General features: G+C 43.5%; 1 protein-coding gene across 1 annotated transcript; it reads left to right on the top strand.

The window, feature by feature from the left end:
* The first annotated feature begins 4,336 nt into the window (after window positions 1-4,336).
* On the top strand, window positions 4,337-5,681 carry LOC103724083 (NDR1/HIN1-like protein 1). Its single transcript, XM_039117069.1, has one exon. The coding sequence runs from the start codon at window positions 4,548-4,550 to the stop codon at window positions 5,163-5,165; it is 618 nt and encodes a 205-aa protein (XP_038972997.1). The 5' UTR covers window positions 4,337-4,547; the 3' UTR covers window positions 5,166-5,681.
* The last annotated feature ends 12,907 nt before the right edge of the window (window positions 5,682-18,588 follow it).

Here is an 18,588-nt window from a genome sequence, read left to right as displayed (position 1 = left end):
TTTAAAATAGAATTGCACTTCAACCAAGAAAACTTGACTCTCAATTCTATCAAACTGAATTTTAGGTTTTTCCTCAAGTTCTCCCATTAAATTTATCTTTAGATAAGTTCTTGAAAGTTGTTTTAATTGTATCAGCAAAGCGTATCAAGAATATTTCAATTCTTTCTTTCTTGAATACTTATGTACTAGATCATTTGACATACTTAATTTAAAAGTATTGGTACAATAATATGACCTCAATGACTTTGTAAACATCAAAACTACACTAGGGACAGCAGCTTTCAATAATTTATTGTGTGGTGGTGCAAACGTATGGACTCATGTTTAGTGATTCAAGAGAATGAATCATCATAACTGATGCTTCTACCTTCTCTTTTCTAATTATTTTTCTTCCAACTTGTCTTTTTTATTTTTCGTTTGGTGTTTTTCTAGATCTTGGGTTGGCACAATTAATCTACTTCGCATTATGTGCTATTCTACATGGTATTAAAGATATAGGCTTGGAGATCTATTATTTGTGTGTTCGTAGCTCGGTGTGGTTGAAGAGCTTTCAATAATTTATTGTGTGGTGGTGCAAATGTATGGACTCATGTTTAGTAATTCAAGAGAATGAATCATCATAACTGATGCTACTACATTCTCTCTCAATGGGTTTAATATGCCTGATCTCACTAATATCAATATGGTTACTTTTGCTACTGCTGCTTCTCTCCATAAGTTGAATAACATCTATTATCCAATTGGGATGGCTGTTGTCAAGTTTTATTTGAAAATCCAAGACTTGTGAGATATCTTGGATGAGTCAAAGACAATGCCGACTGACAGATACTCTCAACAACGAGGTTGTGAGAGAAAAATAGAATCTGAAATCTAGAAAAGTGATGTGAATTATTCAAGTTTCAGTTGATAAAAAAAATTATCTCTATATTGAGGATATACAAGAGCCAAAGAAAGAGTGGGATATTCTTGTGCATGTCTACTCAAGTTTTAGCAAGGTGGTTATCTAAACAAAAATTGTCTGAAGAGTGGATTTTGGTTCCGAACTTCTCTAAAAATTTAGAAGAAGATTAGAATTGGTTTAAAGATGAAGATTTGAATCAGAAGGAGGTTGGTCAGTTAGAGACTGGATCAAGTTTGCAAGACTTAGAGCATAGCAAAATTGATCAGTTTAAAAATCAACATTGGAGCATAAGGAGCTTGATCAGGTGGATGTTGTATCAAGTTTGGAAGATATTTGTTTGAAAGATTTGCAGGAGGATTTCATGGGAGGTGTAGAGATTAAAGTTTCTGACCTATGGTCTCTTTCTATGAAACTATCTTTGAGAAATCTTACGGGTCCACCATTGGGTCGAGATTGCTCTCCAAGTATGTGGATGTTGATTTATTGGAGTCGTGGCTCGAAGCCCACTAATTGGATACTAGAGCATCCTATTTCAATTGTTTTTGTGCTACAATGGAGAATTTACTACACAAAGAGGAAGCTATTGGTGCTGATGATGCTCTTGGTACTGGCATCGTTGTTGTCCGGCCGTGTCCCCAAGTGGCTTCTCCAATTTGCATAGATCGAGGATGTTTTCATGTCATCTTGTAGTTCCCTCAGGGTCCTCCGGAACTTCATCATGGCTACTTTTGAGTGTCTTATGAAGACATGGATTCGTGAAACAGGACGCGACGGAGCATGTTATTAAGCCCATCATTTGGGAGCAATACGCCAATACCTCGATGAAAAGGCCACCTTCAACCTCAACCCATCTAGCTGTTTTGTTATTCGAGGGTCTGCTGGGGATGCAGAGCTTATGGCCACACGATTATTGTTGATTGTTATGGTGGCTGGGGAGCCAATGGTGATGGTGCTTTCTCTAACAAGGATACACCAAGGTAATAGCCGGCGCTCTAGTGAGCATCAATTGTAGCAAGCAACTTGATGTTTGTTGGTATAATTAGATGTTCTATGGGAATTATGATATCATAACCATGAAGTTTATGCTGAGGAGAAGTGTTAAAAAACATTATTGACTTCAACATATGCATCGAAGAGTACGAGATGATGAAAAAATTATTTTTTGAGCCAATAAAAGAGTTCTGCTATTTAATTATTATTTTGATAAGCTATTACATATTATTTTTACTGCGACAATATTGGCAATAGTTGTTGTGGCTTGCTGCTGTAGCATTCAATGACATTGACAAGTTCAATGTTGCTAGCATAAATTTTACAATGAGGAAGAGTGTTGAGATTCATTGCCATATCCTAATTTTTTTTGGATTCGTCATCAAGTCTTATTTTTTAATGGGTATTGGTTTTTGAATTTGGATAGAAATCGAACATCCGACCCATATGATCTCCATTAAAAAGAACTTTTGATGTCTCCTTTAGTATGTGGTGTGAGAAAAGAGAGGGAGAGAGTATGAGTTGTCCTTATTGGTAAGACGTGAGAGCAAAGCATGGCTCAATTTTTAATAAATATTTTTTCTCTCTTTTAATTATTTTTCTTCCAATGTCTCTTTTATATTTTTTGTTTGGTATTTGTAAGGTTGCAAATGGGCCGAGTCGATCCGACTCGACTCGACCCGACCCGACTCGCTCAACCCGCGTAGACCTGATTCGATCCGAAATTTAGGATCCGCGGGACTGGGTCGGATCCTAAAATTGGAACCGAATCGTTTTTTGGATCGGATCTGGATTTACCAAACGGACCCGACCCGATCCGAAAGGACCCGAAGAGAGAGAGAGAGGGGAAAAGCAAAGGCGAGTCTCTTTTTGTGTGTGTGTGTGTGGGGGGGGGGGGGGGGGGGGGGTGGGTTGTGGTACTATTGGTGGTTTTTAAGTGAATTTATGGCGGATTTTCAAGTCAGACAGGAAGGAGATAGGTTTCTTAGGAGCTTGTTAGCTTGCTCCCATGGCCTTATTATTCTCTAAGGGGTGGGAAATGCCAGCCAATGAGGAGGGAAAGCTTTGTACCCAAAAAAAAAAAAAAAAAACTAAAGGGAAAGGCCTTAAGGAGAGCAGGGTTCAAGCGTGGAAGGATAGCAACAAGCATAGGCTCACGGAATCCAAAGGAACCTCGGCCCGTCAGGATTCTCTCTCGATCTATTACACTGTTGATACCTCTGGTGTCTCGGTAGCTGGCTTTTTTTTTTTTTTTTTTCCCTTCTGTTTTTTGGTTTCTGTTTCTTTTAACTTTTGAAGGGAGAAAGTGAGGGAACACTGAATTGAATATGGGTCGTGCCAGTTTTCTGCAATGGAATTGGATTTTGGAAGTAGATCTGGGATTTTTTTTGTCCTCGTGGGAGGGGAGCTGGGAGACACCAAGTTCCGTCCAATCAGTCATAGATAAAAAATAGTGTGATATGAAATTTGGCTTGTAGAACGACTTAGTTAGTAAGTCATGGGTCATCTGTTGACTGGAGGTCAATTGCAAGTCTTTCGAGTCATGGGTCACCCAGCACCTCATAATTATGATATGACCAAATTAGATTTGCCCAAATTCCTTCCCAAAAGCGCAAAAAAAAGAAAAAAATATCCGGCTCGGATCCGGATCCGACCCAGATCCGACCTGACCTGATCCGATCTACAATCGGATCCGGTCTAGATCCAAAATTAGAATCCGAACAAAAAATCGGATCGGGTCAGTATCACTCAGCATCCGATCCGACCCATTTGCACCCCGAGTATTTGTTTCATATCTTGGGCTGACACACTCGATCTATTCCACCTAACATATCATTCTACATCTCTATCTTTTATATTAAAAAAATTTCTATATTTAAAAAAAATTATTTTTTAAAAATCTGAAAAACTTATAAATTCATAAAAGATGACCTTAAACGAGTTATGCTTATCATTTTCCCGCACGTTTCATGGGGCAATATAATAGAGCCTAAAAAAAAAATGTAAGCCGGTCCATGTGGTGCGGACATTGTATATGTTTGCACATGGTTACTCACTTGACATGGCCATGCATATCCATTTCCATCTTAAGAAAAAAAAACAAAAACAAAAACAAATCGGTCGGCAATTCTGTTCTCTCTTCCGTCATTTCCTTTTTCCTTTTCTCTGAAAGTGGGCCCCACTCATTGGTGGTGTCTCTACGCGAACCCCTCAAATTCCACAGCCACCCGACTCAGGCTTTTTATTTTCTTTTCCCCTTAATTTCTTCATGAACTAAAAAAAAAATCTAATTTTTTATATTTTAATAACCCTGTATAACACATGATATATGCGTCAACTCTCGTTTCTTGAAGTCTTTCTAACGTGACATAAATTGTGCAGCATTTAGAAAAAAAAAAATAGTGAGGAGAGATCCAGGTCGTCCAATTAATCGTTGGTCCATCTACACCATTCTAACGTATCCTCCGTGATTTCAGTGGGCCAACGTGACATACCTTCTTCGAAATATCCTCCGCTGCTGCTAACAATGCTACTGCCTCATCCTCCACCCTGCTATATATCTTCCAAGGTCTCAATTTTCTTAGTTTGAGTCACCACCATCGCCTTCTCCACCCTTCCTATCTATCTCTCTAATTCCCATCTCTAAGTAGATAAGATGTCGTTCAAGGACTGTGGCGACTACGGCGGGTACTGGCCATGGCGGCACAAGGTGTTCCGCCGCCTGTTCGCGTGCTTCCTGTGCCTCATCATCCTGGTGCTCTTCGTGATCCTGGTCATCTGGCTGGTCCTCCGTCCGTCGAAGCCCGAGTTCAACCTCCAGGACGCCACCGTCGTCAAGTTCGACCTCTCGGATCCCAATTCACGACTCTCCTCCATCGTCCAGATCACCATCTCCTCCCACAACCCCAACGACCGCATCGGCATCTACTATGACCACCTCGACGTCTACGCCGACTACAAGGGCCAGCAGATCACCGCCGCCACCGTCCTCCCCACCGGCTACCAGGGCCACAACGACTTCAGCGTCTGGTCCCCCTACCTCTACGGCAACGCCGTCCCCCTCGCCCACTACCTCGCCGTCGCCGTCGACCAGGACGAGTCCGCCGGATTCATGCTCATCTATTTCAAGATCGACGGCCGGCTCCGGTGGAAGGTCGGCACCTGGATCTCCGGCACCTACCACATCGACGTCAGCTGCCCCGCCTTCTTCACCGTCAACTCCAGCAAGGAATTCCAGTTCCAGAAGACCACCTCCTGCAGCGTCGACGTCTGACGGCGACGGTGACCTTCTTGTCTCCACCTCCTCTTCATATCTCCTCCAGCGATTGCATCCAAATTAGTCAGTGTTTGGGGTAGTCCGGGGTAAGAATAGCCATGCAAGTAAAAATTAATTAATATAGGGAGGGATAATAAATACACTCTAGCCACAAGGAATATATAGCGGGTACTGTTCGTATGTCTGATCACAGCCGTTGGGCGTATTGATGGATCGATCCAGGATGGAGCTAAGATGACATCATGATCTTCTTGTCCCGACGTCATGATCTTCTTGTCCTTCGCACTTGTGGTCTCCTTATTTATTGTAATTAATGGGATTTGATTTCAACACACCGTGATAGACCGCTGCTCGTTATCTTCGGTAATTAAATTTATGAAATACTTTGTTCGGTTATTTTGATAGTAAATGAATGTTCTAACTTTTAATAAGTTACAATTTGCAGGCTAAAGTTTTTGTTAGTGGGTACATGATTATTCAACCTTTGTATTTATTATTTAAATAAATTAAAAATATGATTTGTACATTACTATTATAATAGTTGTTATTAGTCATCGAAACAAATTAAAATACATAATACCAATACTGAAGATCTGTTGGGATTTTTTTTTGTCTCCTTATAAAATTTTAGGCTGATTCAGTCTAAATTTATGTTTGAGTATTTATAGATATAAATTTAGTTTAGCCTGCAATTTTATAATTTGTTAGTTGTAGTGATCCAACCTAATAAAAATTTCAGCTTAAATATGGAAACAAGTCTTTGACCCGATGAAAAATATGTACCGGTAAACTTTTGCCACAAAAATAATCTATTTTTTGGTAATTCAATTGGTTATAAGCGTGAGATTAGTGTGAGCGGCTGATGTATCAAAAAAAAAAAAAAAAACTCTTGCCAAATAGTTGAGGGGGGGGGGGGGGGGGATTGCAGTGTCTAGTTCACAAATAAAAAATTTGGGTGAGAGACACAGGGTAGGTGTGAACTCCCTAATAGGGATTTTGTAGGATGACGGGATGATCCCTTAGTTCTTGTCTCTTTTATTTTATTTTTTATTTCATTTTGGGTTAAAAACGGCATTCATATAATTCTTACGTGAGTGCAACCTGCCAAGTCAAAAGAAAGAAGATGATACAGAGGGTGGGGTATATCTCCAATGCTGGTCCAAACCACTCCACCCAAATATCGAACCACATAAGAAGCGACCCAGACTGCCGCATTGTTCATCTCCTGATAAACATGTGCTATCTGGAAGGATCCTATCTCCCTTGCTAGCCTGCGGATCTCATAAAGCAATGGGTGCCCGTCTTCATCCGGATCCACTCCCCGAATCAAGTCAACTGTCGTGACGGAGTCCCCTCTTTAAAAATCTTGTCGACTCCAAGGATCCACCTCGCATAGGATATGCCGTCCCAAACAGCCTGCAACTCCACCTCAATGACGAACCGACGGATAGTGCGACGCCCTCCAGCTACAATCAGCATGCCTAGATGATCTCTAATTACGAAGCCCACTCTGCCATTTGCTCCATCCACCAACCAGTTACCGTCGAAGTTCACTTTGAGATGACCAAGAAGTGGGGGTACCCAAGAGAAGAAGGCAAATCTAGGTGCTGTAGTAGCAGAGTGGGTATGCCATGTCCCTAGTCATCCCAGAGGTGAACAACGTGGTAGTCATGACGATCTCCGTCGCATCGCGGGAAGGCTTGCCCACCACTATACTCGGCAAGGATCCTATACCCTCAAACATGTGGGCATTCCTGTTCAACCAAATGTGATAAGCCAAATATGCCCTCATAACCCCTACCTCGACTGTGCTAGGTCTCCTCACAGACTCTCTCAGGTGGTGTAACAGCTCCTCTACTGACCCCAAAGCCTGGTGGAAAGGAACAGAAGAGCTCTCCCAAATCTATACTACCTGGGGCACTCCAGAATAACATGGCTGATGGTCTCCTCCGTATCTGGGCACACGTCGCAGTGCGGAGTGATCCGAGCACCTTATCCAACTAACATCCTCCTGGTCGGTAAATAGCCCCATGCCAACTTTCAGATGAAGAAGATAACACGGACGAGAATCCACATCCTCCATATCCAACCACCATCGATCTGACGGACTGGCTCCTGGGTAATCAACGCCTAGATGTCCCTAGCCTTCACCCTCGATCACCCAGTCAGCATCCATACCAATCTGTCAGACTCTCCCCGTATCGGCGAAGGAAAGGCCAGGATCCTCTCCGTCAACTGATCCCCAAAAGCCTCCCTAATCATTCGCATCCTCCATCCACTCCATTGAGGGTCAATCAGCTCACTGACCCTAAGCCCACGTAACCTGGCCGTGTCCACAAAAGTCAGCAATCTGCATAATGGCCACTCAATCATCCAGCTATCTCCAGAATATTAATAGCCTGTCCATTGCCAATCACCCATATGATCGTCGGGAGCACCACTGGGGCTCTAGCACACATCTTCCTTCAAACCGGTGACCAGTGACGTCGGGCCCCAGCGGGCCCTACCAGCGACAAGACTCCATACTTGGCCCTCAACAGAGATGCCCACATACTATCAGGCTCCAAAACAAACTGGTTGTGTGCCTTGCAGCAAGGGCCTCTCGTCTCGCCACCAGTGATTGTACTCCTAGTCTATCAGTCCTGGTCGGCTGACATAATGCCTCCTAGGCTACCAAGTGTACACCTCCCTTGCCTTCTCCCCTCCCCCATATGAAATCTCTAAACATTTGCTCCATGGTCCTCAGCGGTCTCATAGGGATGACAGAATTGGATAGCAAATAGATTGGGATTGAGTTGAACACTGATTGCACTAGCGTGATCCTACCCATCATGGAAAGGGCCGGCATCTGCTGCCTCTCAAGTCTATGCCTAATGCTGAGTTCCATGTAGGTTCCTGTCTCTTTCGCTTGTACCTTCTGGCCAACAAATAAAAAGTTTGGGCAAGAGGGAGAGTAGGTGGGAGTCCCTAACATGAAATAGAGATTTCGTAGAATGACGGAATGCTCTTACTATTTCTGACTTCACGAGCAAATTAACCTCTATCTTGCATCAAAAAAAAAAAAACAAAAAACAAACTAATTGATTCATACATACATACACACATACATACATACATATATACATACATACATACATATAATATACTTTGCCTAACCGGAAAATTACTATAAGGTATTTTAGGCTAAAACAAATTCTATCATGCAAAGCTTAATAGAAAGATTTTTTTTTTTTTGACTCAAGATAAAAATGAAATACGAGCACTCAAGCAGATATCATTGGTTGTTTTAAGAATATTTTTGAAATATTCAGATTTTCACAATAAAAGCACATATTGGACAAGGTAATGATGCCTTTATATATATATATATATATATATATATATATATATATATATATAATATTTATATGCACCATATGCTGTTAAGGATGCCGAACAACCAGAGTTATATATAATAGGAATGGAGGTTAAGCATAGATGGCTTACGCATGAGCAATGTTTTTTAGGTGCTCGAAAACTAAAATTAGGTCAATTGGCTTATCTATTTAGTATAATTTTCAGCTAATTAATATACATGAGCAGCACCCGTGTCTAACAGTGTACTGCAGTCTTGTGTAACAAATGCCCCACCGGGGTACAAATTTTGGGAGGGGCAGTGGGGGCTGTCGATGGAGACCGATACCCTGCAAATGTTATACAAAATCACCAAAGTATAAATTTGAGATATAAAACATAAATTTAATAACTAATTAGTTATTGGGTTTGGTTTCAAAATTAGACTCGAAACTTTCCTCGGTTGTGTTTGGATTCTAAATTATAAAAATGATCAAGTAGAGAGTTTCTTGTTTCATCATATTTCTATCCTGTTTTATGTGGTTATGGTTAGTACCTGCTACTACAAAATTACTAATTTTATAATACATAAGTTGCAATTTATTATTTATATTAAGCTTAACTATGGTAGGTGTTGGGGGAAAAACGGATTGCCCTAAAATGCATGAACGCATCACCGGCACGTGACCAAGGCGCCCGACCTGGAGGCGCCCGGCCTAGAGGTGTCCGATCTGGAAGCGCCCGACCTGAAGGCGCCCAACTTCGAGGCGCCCGACCACGTTAGCCCGATGTCACTATCCATCCGCTGCGGTCACATCCTTTTGCAGCTCGCCCGAGGACCGTGCCCTGCTACTGCTGTCAATAGTTATTGTGCATGGCCTTCGCAGATCTCCGGCTCACTCAACAATTAATGCGCATGGCCTCCGCAGATCTCTGGCTCACTCAACAGTTAATGCGCATGCTATCCACGGACCTCAGGCCCTCCACGGCGAACAGTTGACCCACTCAGCTACGTCCGATCAGCCATGATGACTCACTGGCTCCAGCCTGATCTCCCACGGAAATACATTAATTCACACGATCGTGCATTAATTCATATGATCATGCTCAATCATGACGGTAACTCGTTCACCCCGTCACATCACAGGTAACCCTGTACTTCTCTATAAAAGGAAAACCCCTTCCTCTTAGAGCGAGATTGGACTCAAAAAACTAGAGAGGATAATCTCTCTCCCCTTACACATTAGCCTCCTCTGACTTAAGCATCAGAGGGCCGGTGCCGAAAATCCCTGTCATCGGCTTTTTGCAGGTCCCCCGGAGGACGCCGCCCACCGACGGACCGCCACCCACCATCTCTTGCTGGATCTCCCTCCTTCTCAGCCAATGGTCGCCCCCGGGTCCAATTTCCAGCAACAGTTGGCGCTAGAGGAAGGGCCCGAGTTGTGGCTATGAAGTTGAGAAGCAAAGGAGCCTCCAATGCCTCTCGACGTCCCCCACCAAGCCCTGGACACTCTATCCAGAATTTACCACCAAGACCTTCGGCGGACCCAGCCCCCTAAGTCCAGCCAGAACAGTTCAATATTTTGGTGCAACATGTTCAGGTCTTGGCTGCAGCCATCCAAGACCTGCAACGTGCGGAGGCCTCACTTATGCCGCCTCCACAGGCCCTGGTCCAGCCAGTGCTTCCTCCAGACGAACCAGCGCCCCATGGCCAAAATCTTCATAGCTCCTCGAGAGCCAACAATGAAGAATGGTGCTGCTACCAAGGCTCTGCCCGAGCGTCTCTCCGGAGAGAACCGCCAAGAGGAGCATAGACAGAAGACCGCAGCACTCGAAAGCTGAGTCGGCCCCAGACCAACCCAAACCGGGGCAGACTACAGTGGCAATCCCCCAGGATGGGGAACTCGACAGGAAGGTCGAGAAGCTCGAGCGCCAGATTGAGACGCTCCATAGCAGGAAGGCAAGGCGCAAGAGTGACTTTGAGTTCACCACCAAGTCCCCCTTTTTCCGCCAGATCGAGGATGAGCCAGTCCCACCGAGGTTCAAAATGCCCCAAGTGGAGCCTTACAATGGAACTACTGACCCCCTCGACCGCTTGGAAAGTTACCGAGCCCTCATGGCATTGCAGGAGTCCTCGGAGGCTGTGCTCCGCAAGGCCTTTCCAGCGACTCTTCAGGGAACGACTCGGCTCTGGTTCTCTAGACTGAAGCCGAGCACGGTATCCTCTTTTGAGCAGCTCGGCAGGTAGTTCGCCACCAACTTTGTGCCAGCCGACGTCAGCAGCGAACGTTGGATTCCCTCCTTGACATCAAGCAAAAGGAGAGAGAGTCCCTCAAAGACTACCTCGACCGTTTCACCGCTATAATCTGGAAGGTTTGCGAGCTCGACCAGTCGATAGCCATATCGGCACTGAAGACTGGGGCTCGATCCTACAGGTTTCTCTTCTCTATTAAGAAGAGTTTTCTCGCCGACTTCACTGAGATGTTGATCCGAGCTCGAAAGTATGCGAAGGCCAAAGAGGCTATCGCCTCCGGGCAGGGCGCGACCGAGCAGGCTTCAAAGAAGCAGAAGAGACGCTGCGAGGAGCGCGGCCGCCCAAGGAGCCGGTCTCCCCGTCGAGATAAGAACCTACCTCGGCTAAGAAGTCCACCTTGACAGCGGGGACAACTTCGACCGAGGTCCCCGCCTCGACCGAGATCTCCACCGTAGCCACGAATGCCCTCGGGGAAGTACGAGAGCTACACTCCCCTCAATGTACCCCGGACAGAGATCCTAATGGAGATAGAAGGTCGAGACTACCTCCGACCTCCACCTCCGATGCGGGATATAGGAGCTCGGCGCAATCCTATGAAGTATTGCCGCTTCCATCGGGACCACAGCCACGACATGGAGGAGTGCTTCCAACTTCGGGATGAGATCGGGGCGCTCATTCGCCGCAGAGTACTCAACCGGTTTGTGCGGGACCGACGCAAAGAAAGGAGGCCGGTAGAAAATGCCGCACTGCCCGAAGATCCAAATGGCAACAGGCCTATCGCTAGTACCATCAACACCGTCGGAGGAGGAAGCTCGGCTAAAGAACCAACCAGGGGAAGGACCCCTCCGAAGCGCACGCGCACCTCCGAAGCCATCTCATTTTCGGACAAGAACTTGGAAGGAGTTGAAACTCCTCATGATGATGCTGTGGTCATCTCTATGATTGTAAATAAGTTTGATGTAAAGCGCGTCCTAGTTGATAATGGAAGCTCGGCAAATATTTTGTACTATGATGCCTACCAAAAAATAGGGATGACGGAAAGCCAGCTCCGGAGAATGAATGCTCCACTGGTCGGATTCACCGGAGATTCGGTCCTGGTTGAGGGCGAGGTCAGCCTTCTTGTCACGGTCGGGCTCGAGAATGCACTGTGAGGACGGATTTTCTTGTGGTCCGCCTGTCTTCGTCCTACAACGCCATCCTTGGACGACCAGGGCTTAACGCTCTCCGAGCTATGGTCTCGACCTAACACCTGCTCATGCGGTTCCCCACTGACCGAGGAGTAGGCAAAGTTCGTGGAGATCAGTCAATAGTTAAGCGATGCTATATGGCGACTCACAAAGCAAAGCAAGCGGCTAAAGCACCAAGTCAAGAGGAGCAACCAGCCAAGACGCCAACCCAAATGTTAGATCAGACGCTGCCCATCGAAACCTTGGAAGTGCGGGACGACCCCCGGAAAGAAATGGGTAGAACCTGGTGAGCTTCTTACCCAGATCCCCTTAAAAGAAAATTGCCTAGAGCTAACCGTGCAGGTCGGCTCTGGCCTGAGCTCCCGCGAAAAAGACCACCTGATCGAGTTCCTTCAGTCCAATATGGATATCTTCGCTTAGTCGCCCGCCGACATGCCAGGGATAGACCCCGAGGTCATGGTTCACCGCCTCCAGGTGAAACCGACCTGCAAACCTATGAGGTAGAAGAAACGGGGCTCCGCCCCGGAGCGACAACGAGCAGCGGCCGAAGAAGTGGACAAACTCCTCGAGGCCGGCTTCAACCGGGAAGGTCTCCTATACAGATTGGCTAGCCAATGTGGTCCTCGTGAAGAAAGCTAACGAAAAGTGGCGCATGTGCATGGACTACACCGACTTGAACAAAGCCTGCCCAAAGGACAGCTTCCTCTCTCCAACATCGACCAGCTCGTTGACTCCACCTCGGAACATCAGTTGCTGACCTTCATGGATGCCTTCTCAGGATATAATCAAATCCGAATGGCGCCAGAAGACGAGGAGAAAATGGCCTTCATCACGGACAAGGGCATTTATTGCTACAAAGTGATGTCGTTCGGGTTGAAAAATGTCGGAGCAACATATCAAAGGCTGGTCAGCCAGATCTTTAAAAATCAAATAGGCCGAAACATGGAGGTCTATGTGGACGACATGCTGGTGAAGAGCTGAACAGCAGAGCACCATGTTGCTGACCTCAATGAGACATTCTCCACACTCAGAAAGTATCGAATGAAGCTCAACCCTGCCAAGTGCGCATACGGAGCCACCTCGGACAAATTTCTTGGCTTCGTAGTAACCCAACGTGAAATCGAAGCAAACTCCGAGAAGATCCGAGCGCTGCAAGAAATGGTGCCACCAAAGACGGTCAAGGAGGTACAACGGCCCACTGGGCGGGTCGCAACTTTGGAAAGATTTGTTTTCAGGTTGGCCGAGCGGTGCCTCCCATTCTTCAAAATCCTGAAGCAACCGAAAAACTTTCTATGGTCGGAGGAATATCAACAAGCTTTTGAAGAGCTTAGGCACCTTCTTGCTTCCCCTCCACTACTCACCAAACCCCAGCAGGGTGAGCTCCTCTATTTGTACCTGGCCGTCGCTCCGGTCGCAGTGAGCTCAGTCCTGGTCCGAGAAGAGAACAAGCTTCAAAGACCAGTGTACTATACTAGCTGGATCCTGAGGGATGCTGAGACCCGATATTCCAAACTGGAGAAAATAATGTTTGCCCTGGTCATCTCTGCTCGAAGGCTCCGACCCTACTTGCAGGCCCACACTGTGGCCATACTGACCGACCAGTCTATGAAGCAAATTCTGCAACGGTCGGATCGCACCGGGAGGATTGCGAAGTGGGCAGTTGAGCTCGGAGAGTTCGACCTTGAATACCGTTCGAGGCCGGCGATCAAAGCCCAAGCGCTCACTGACTTCATCGTGGAGTGCACTTTGCCGGACGATCCCGAGCTCACACACACGCCAGCGGAGGAGACCCCGAGGCAACCATGGGTTCTATATGTGGACAGCTCCTCAACCTCGGGGGGTAGCGGGCAGGCCTCATCCTCACTAGCCCAGATGGGGTAGTCGTGGAGCAGGCTCTACGCTTCGAGTTTCCTGCCTCGAACAATGAAGCAGAGTACGAGGCACTTATTGCCGGACTCAAAGTGGCGAAGGAGCTGAAAGTGGAGGACCTAAAGGTCTTCAGTGAAGGTTTTCGAATTCCTCCCGGGAACACACGAAACAAAGATATGAACTGGGTAATTGGAAATGGAAAAGAGATGTTTCTAATTCCTCAAAATAAGAAGCTAACTGATCGTGAGCCAAATTTTGGGAGACTTCGAAGCAAGAGAGCCATCGATGCATAGATATCTTCGAAAGGTGCGAGACCTCACATCCATCTTAGGCTCCTTCGATATCCAGCACATTTCCAGGACAGAGAACCTAAGGGCAGACCAACTGTCGAAGCTGGCATGAGAATTTGTCTCCTTCTAAAATTTTAGACTGATTCAGTCTAAATTTATGTTTGAGTACGTATAAATACAAATTTAGTTTAGCCTGGTTTATAATTTGTTAGTTGTAGTGATCTAATCTATAAAAGTTTATAAAAATTTTAGTTTAAATGTGAAAACAAGTGCTTGACCCGGTGAAAAATATCCACCAGCAAACTTTTGCCAAGAAATAGTCTACTTTTTGGTGATTCAACTGGCTTTGTTTTTGTGAGATTACTATGAGCAGTTGATGTATCGGGTGGGTGAGGGCAAAGGTGGCTCACCCACTCGCCTATGAATAATTTATAATGTTTTATGGGTTTGGGGGCGTACCAGGATATCTCTTGGTTTGTGTCTTGGTTCCCGTCTCTTGCGCCTGCACCTTCTGGTCAACAAATAAGAAGTTTGTGCGAGAGGGAGAGTAGGGAGGAGTCCCTAACATGAAATAGAGATTTCGTAGAATGACAGAATGCTCTTACTATTTCTGACTTCATGAGCAAATTAGCCTCTATCTTGCATCCAAAAAAAACAAAAAACAAACTAATTGATTCATACATACATACGTGCATGCATGCATGCATGTATATATATAATATACTCTGCCTAACCGGAAATTACTTTAAGATATTTTAGGCTAAACTAAATTCTATCATGCAAAGCTTAATAGAAAGAATTTTTTTTCTGACGCAAGACAAAAATAAAACACGAGCATTCAAGCAGTTATCATTGGTTGTTTTAAAAATATTTTTTTCATATTCCGATTTTCACATTAAAAACGCATATTGGACAGGGTGATGATGTCTTGTGTAATATATATATATATATATATATATATATATATATATATATATATATACACACACACACATACATACATACATATATAATATTTATATGCACCATATGCTGTTAAGGATGCCGAACAACCAGAGTTATATATAATAGGAATGAAGGTTAAGCATAGATGGCTTATGCATGAGAGCAATGTCCTTTAGGTGCTCGAAAACTAAAATTAGGTCAATAGGCATATCTATTTAGTATAATTAATATACATGAGCAACACCCGTGTCTAACAGTATACTGCAGTCTTGTGCGACAAATGCCCCACCGGGGTGGAATTTGGGGAGGGGGTAGTGGGGGTTGTCGATGGAGACCGATACCCTGCAAATGTCATACAAAATCAACAAAGTATAAATTTGAGATATAAAACATAAATTTAATAACTAATTAGGTATTGGGTTTGGTTTCAAAATTAGACTCGAAACTTTCCTGCGTCGTGTTTGGATTCTAAATTATAAAATGATCAAGTAGAGAGTATCTTGTTTCATCATATTTATATCCTGTTTTATGTGGTTATGGTTAGTACCTGCCACTGGAAAATTACTAATTTTATAGTACATAAGTTGCAATTTATTATTTATATTAAGATTAACTATGGTAGGAATTTTTCTTTTTCACATCTTTTATTTGGTGGATGCTTAAGTAACAAAAGTAAAACTTGAATCAATGCATTTTTCGGGATATAATTTACTACAATTTTCCACAGTTCATAAGATGCTATATACTGAATAAATTTTAGGTCCTTGTATAGGGCAAAGGAACCTAAATAATACCTTTCAGGTAGTTTTTTCGGATGAGATTCTAAACTGTAACAAATAGTATCAGAACGGATCCGGACAATGACCCCTACCACATGGGTACATAAGGGCTAACCATCGGTTGATCGTGGTGCTTGAGATTAGATTTGAATAGATTTGCACCCTTAACATTGCGAGAATGTTGGGGTTTAAACGAAGGAAGAATATGAGGATATATGCAGACATGTATTTAGTTCTATATCGATTATGCACTGGATAGATTTTAGGTACTTGTACAGGATCAAAAAATTCTAAATAACATCTTTCTGCTAGTGAGATTCTAGATTATGGCATCTTAAAAAGTTAAGTACTTACGACCATGCCACAGGTTGGCTTAAACTTTTCATTTTGTAAGATACGAGCACAATAGCTCAAGTTTTGGTCTCCCATGGCGTGCTTCAGAAAATCCGACATTTTCTCTCAACCATAGGGACTTCGAAGTACACCAGTAGCTGCATAGCTTTTGATAAAACGGAAGATCGTACATTTTAATGAATATGTCCTATAAAATTAGAAAATAAAATATTACAAAGACCGCATGGTGCGGTGGGAGAGAATTCTTTGAAGTAAAGAATTCGTAGGATTACGCCAGCCAGTTGTCCACAGTAAGTTACCATAGTTGAATCCAAGATTTTGCTGGTGAGAGGTGCTTTGGTTGAGAGTGTGAGAGAGAGTATAGCATTCAGGCAAGAGGATATGCATCCAGTAGCACAGTTTCTAGCTAAACAAAACATAAGGTATAAACTAGGGAAGGGAAACGGAGAACAGAAGTATAAAACAAACTAGCGGTCTACGAAGTGGGCCACTAATATGACTTAATGGTCCACAAGGCAGCTAGATGTAGTGGGAGCATGAAGATGAAGGACACGTTAGAGTTAGGGTGGCAATAATTATGATCCAGCCGGTCAATTTGATCTGCGAACGATCCTGCTTTAGAAAGCTTTGGGTATGATATAAACAGATTTAGGTCGTAAATGAGTCATCCCTGTCTAAACATGTTTATTAAATAAATTGGGTTCAGGTTTAAATCTGTAACTCATTTAATCTATTTAATAATTTAGGTTGGATTATGACCCGACCTATTTAATCTATTGGAAACCCGTTTAACCTATTTCTAAATTGGTTAACCTAACCCACTTAATCTATTTAATCTATTAAAAATCCATCTAAGTTATTGAACTTATTTAATAAATGGATTATGTGGGTCGGGTCGGATTACCTATTTAATAAATAGGTCGCATTCAAATTTAAAATTTTGATATATTTAATAAATAGGTCAGTTTGGATTGATGAATATTTGATTTGACCCGCATCCAATCTGATCCTATGTCTAATCTAACCCAATTGCCACCTCTATGTTGGAGTCATCTGCCATGTAAACAAAACATCCTCTCCAAATCAAAATATAAACAATCATTTGATATTCTGTTTCCATGGGTAGGTCACGTTGATTTTGTAACATCTATGCGCCGCGAGAGGGCCTGGAAAGAAATTTGTTAAGGATAATTTAAGCGCATTGCTATTGACCAGCACTTTGGCCGGTCTGATGCACTTCACTGCTCCAAGAGGAAGGTACAATGGGAATTCATATATCCGTCCGTATACTTAAAATTGATTTCTTGTGAATGAAGAGGAACATGTAAAAATTCTTGGTCATTTGCATCATAATTTGAGACATATTTACATGATCAATTGTCACTCCGGTAAGAATCTTTTATATGATTGATAAGTTTCAGCATGCTTTGATTTGGTCAAAAATAGGGGTGACAGTTGGGTCTGTTCGGACAAGATAGAGATCAGGTTAGATATAGAATAAATCAAAAATCCGTCCACCGAAATATAACCTATTTATTTAAATGGTCAGAAGTTAAGATCCAACCTGACCATTTTATTAAATAAGTAATCCAACCCGGTCTTCAGTAATCTGAAACAAGTCAAATGGGTTAAACGCTTGCCATCCCCAATCAAAATGGGTGTGTGATAAAAGAGGCCCATAAATAATGGACCACATAATATAGATTAGGCCTCACCAAATATTCTTAATCTCTCAAATCTCTCAACATCTTGCTGATGGCTGGATTTAAACTGAGGTCATTTAGTACAATAATGAAAAAAATTAATAGCTTGATCATCTCGTACTTGGGCTGGAAACGAACCCGTGCTGGCTTGAGACCCATCAAGTCCTCTCTGTTGAAGTTTATCGCCTACAAGGATTCGACCTTACATAGGTAGTTAAGGAAAGAAAGTTATTTCCTGAGATTGAGGCACCTTCAAGATGTTTATTGCACAAGACACCGAGCAACAAGGGAGGTTGAGAAAAAGATACTGAGATCGAACCGAGAATCTTAAATCTATGCACGATCGCCAGCTCATGCTATCAGGCTCTTGTGAAAGGTTGAAACTATTGAATTGCGTGAAGAGGTGGAGGAACGACTGGAATAGTTAAGGCTCAAGATCTCTTCTAGAGAGGTGGGTCAACGACGGAAGTGTACCTTTTTTTTTTTTAATGTGAATGGGAGGTTCAACCACCCAGATTTATTGAAAGATCAAGGAGAGTTTACATGGGATTTTCAAGAAGGTTTGGGTTGAGTTGAGTCAACCCAGAGAAGAGGAAAAGGAAAAAATAATCTGGAGCGTCGTCTTTACAGGACGAAGATAAGAAACCTTGGAGTCTTTACAGGACGAAGACAAGAAACTTTGGACCCTTGGCCTTCCACTTAAGCG

This window comes from Phoenix dactylifera, unplaced genomic scaffold, assembly GCF_009389715.1.
Source record: "Phoenix dactylifera cultivar Barhee BC4 unplaced genomic scaffold, palm_55x_up_171113_PBpolish2nd_filt_p 000171F, whole genome shotgun sequence".
Classification (NCBI taxonomy): Eukaryota; Viridiplantae; Streptophyta; class Magnoliopsida; order Arecales; family Arecaceae; genus Phoenix; species Phoenix dactylifera.
The sequence above is the reverse complement of the archived record's forward strand: the minus strand, read 5'-3'. Positions and strand labels throughout refer to the sequence as shown.

Excerpts from the sequence above, each read along its gene's own strand:
- LOC103724083 (XM_039117069.1), top strand. The coding sequence starts at position 4,548 with ATGTCGTTCAAGGACTGTGGCGACTACGGCGGGTACTGGCCATGGCGG.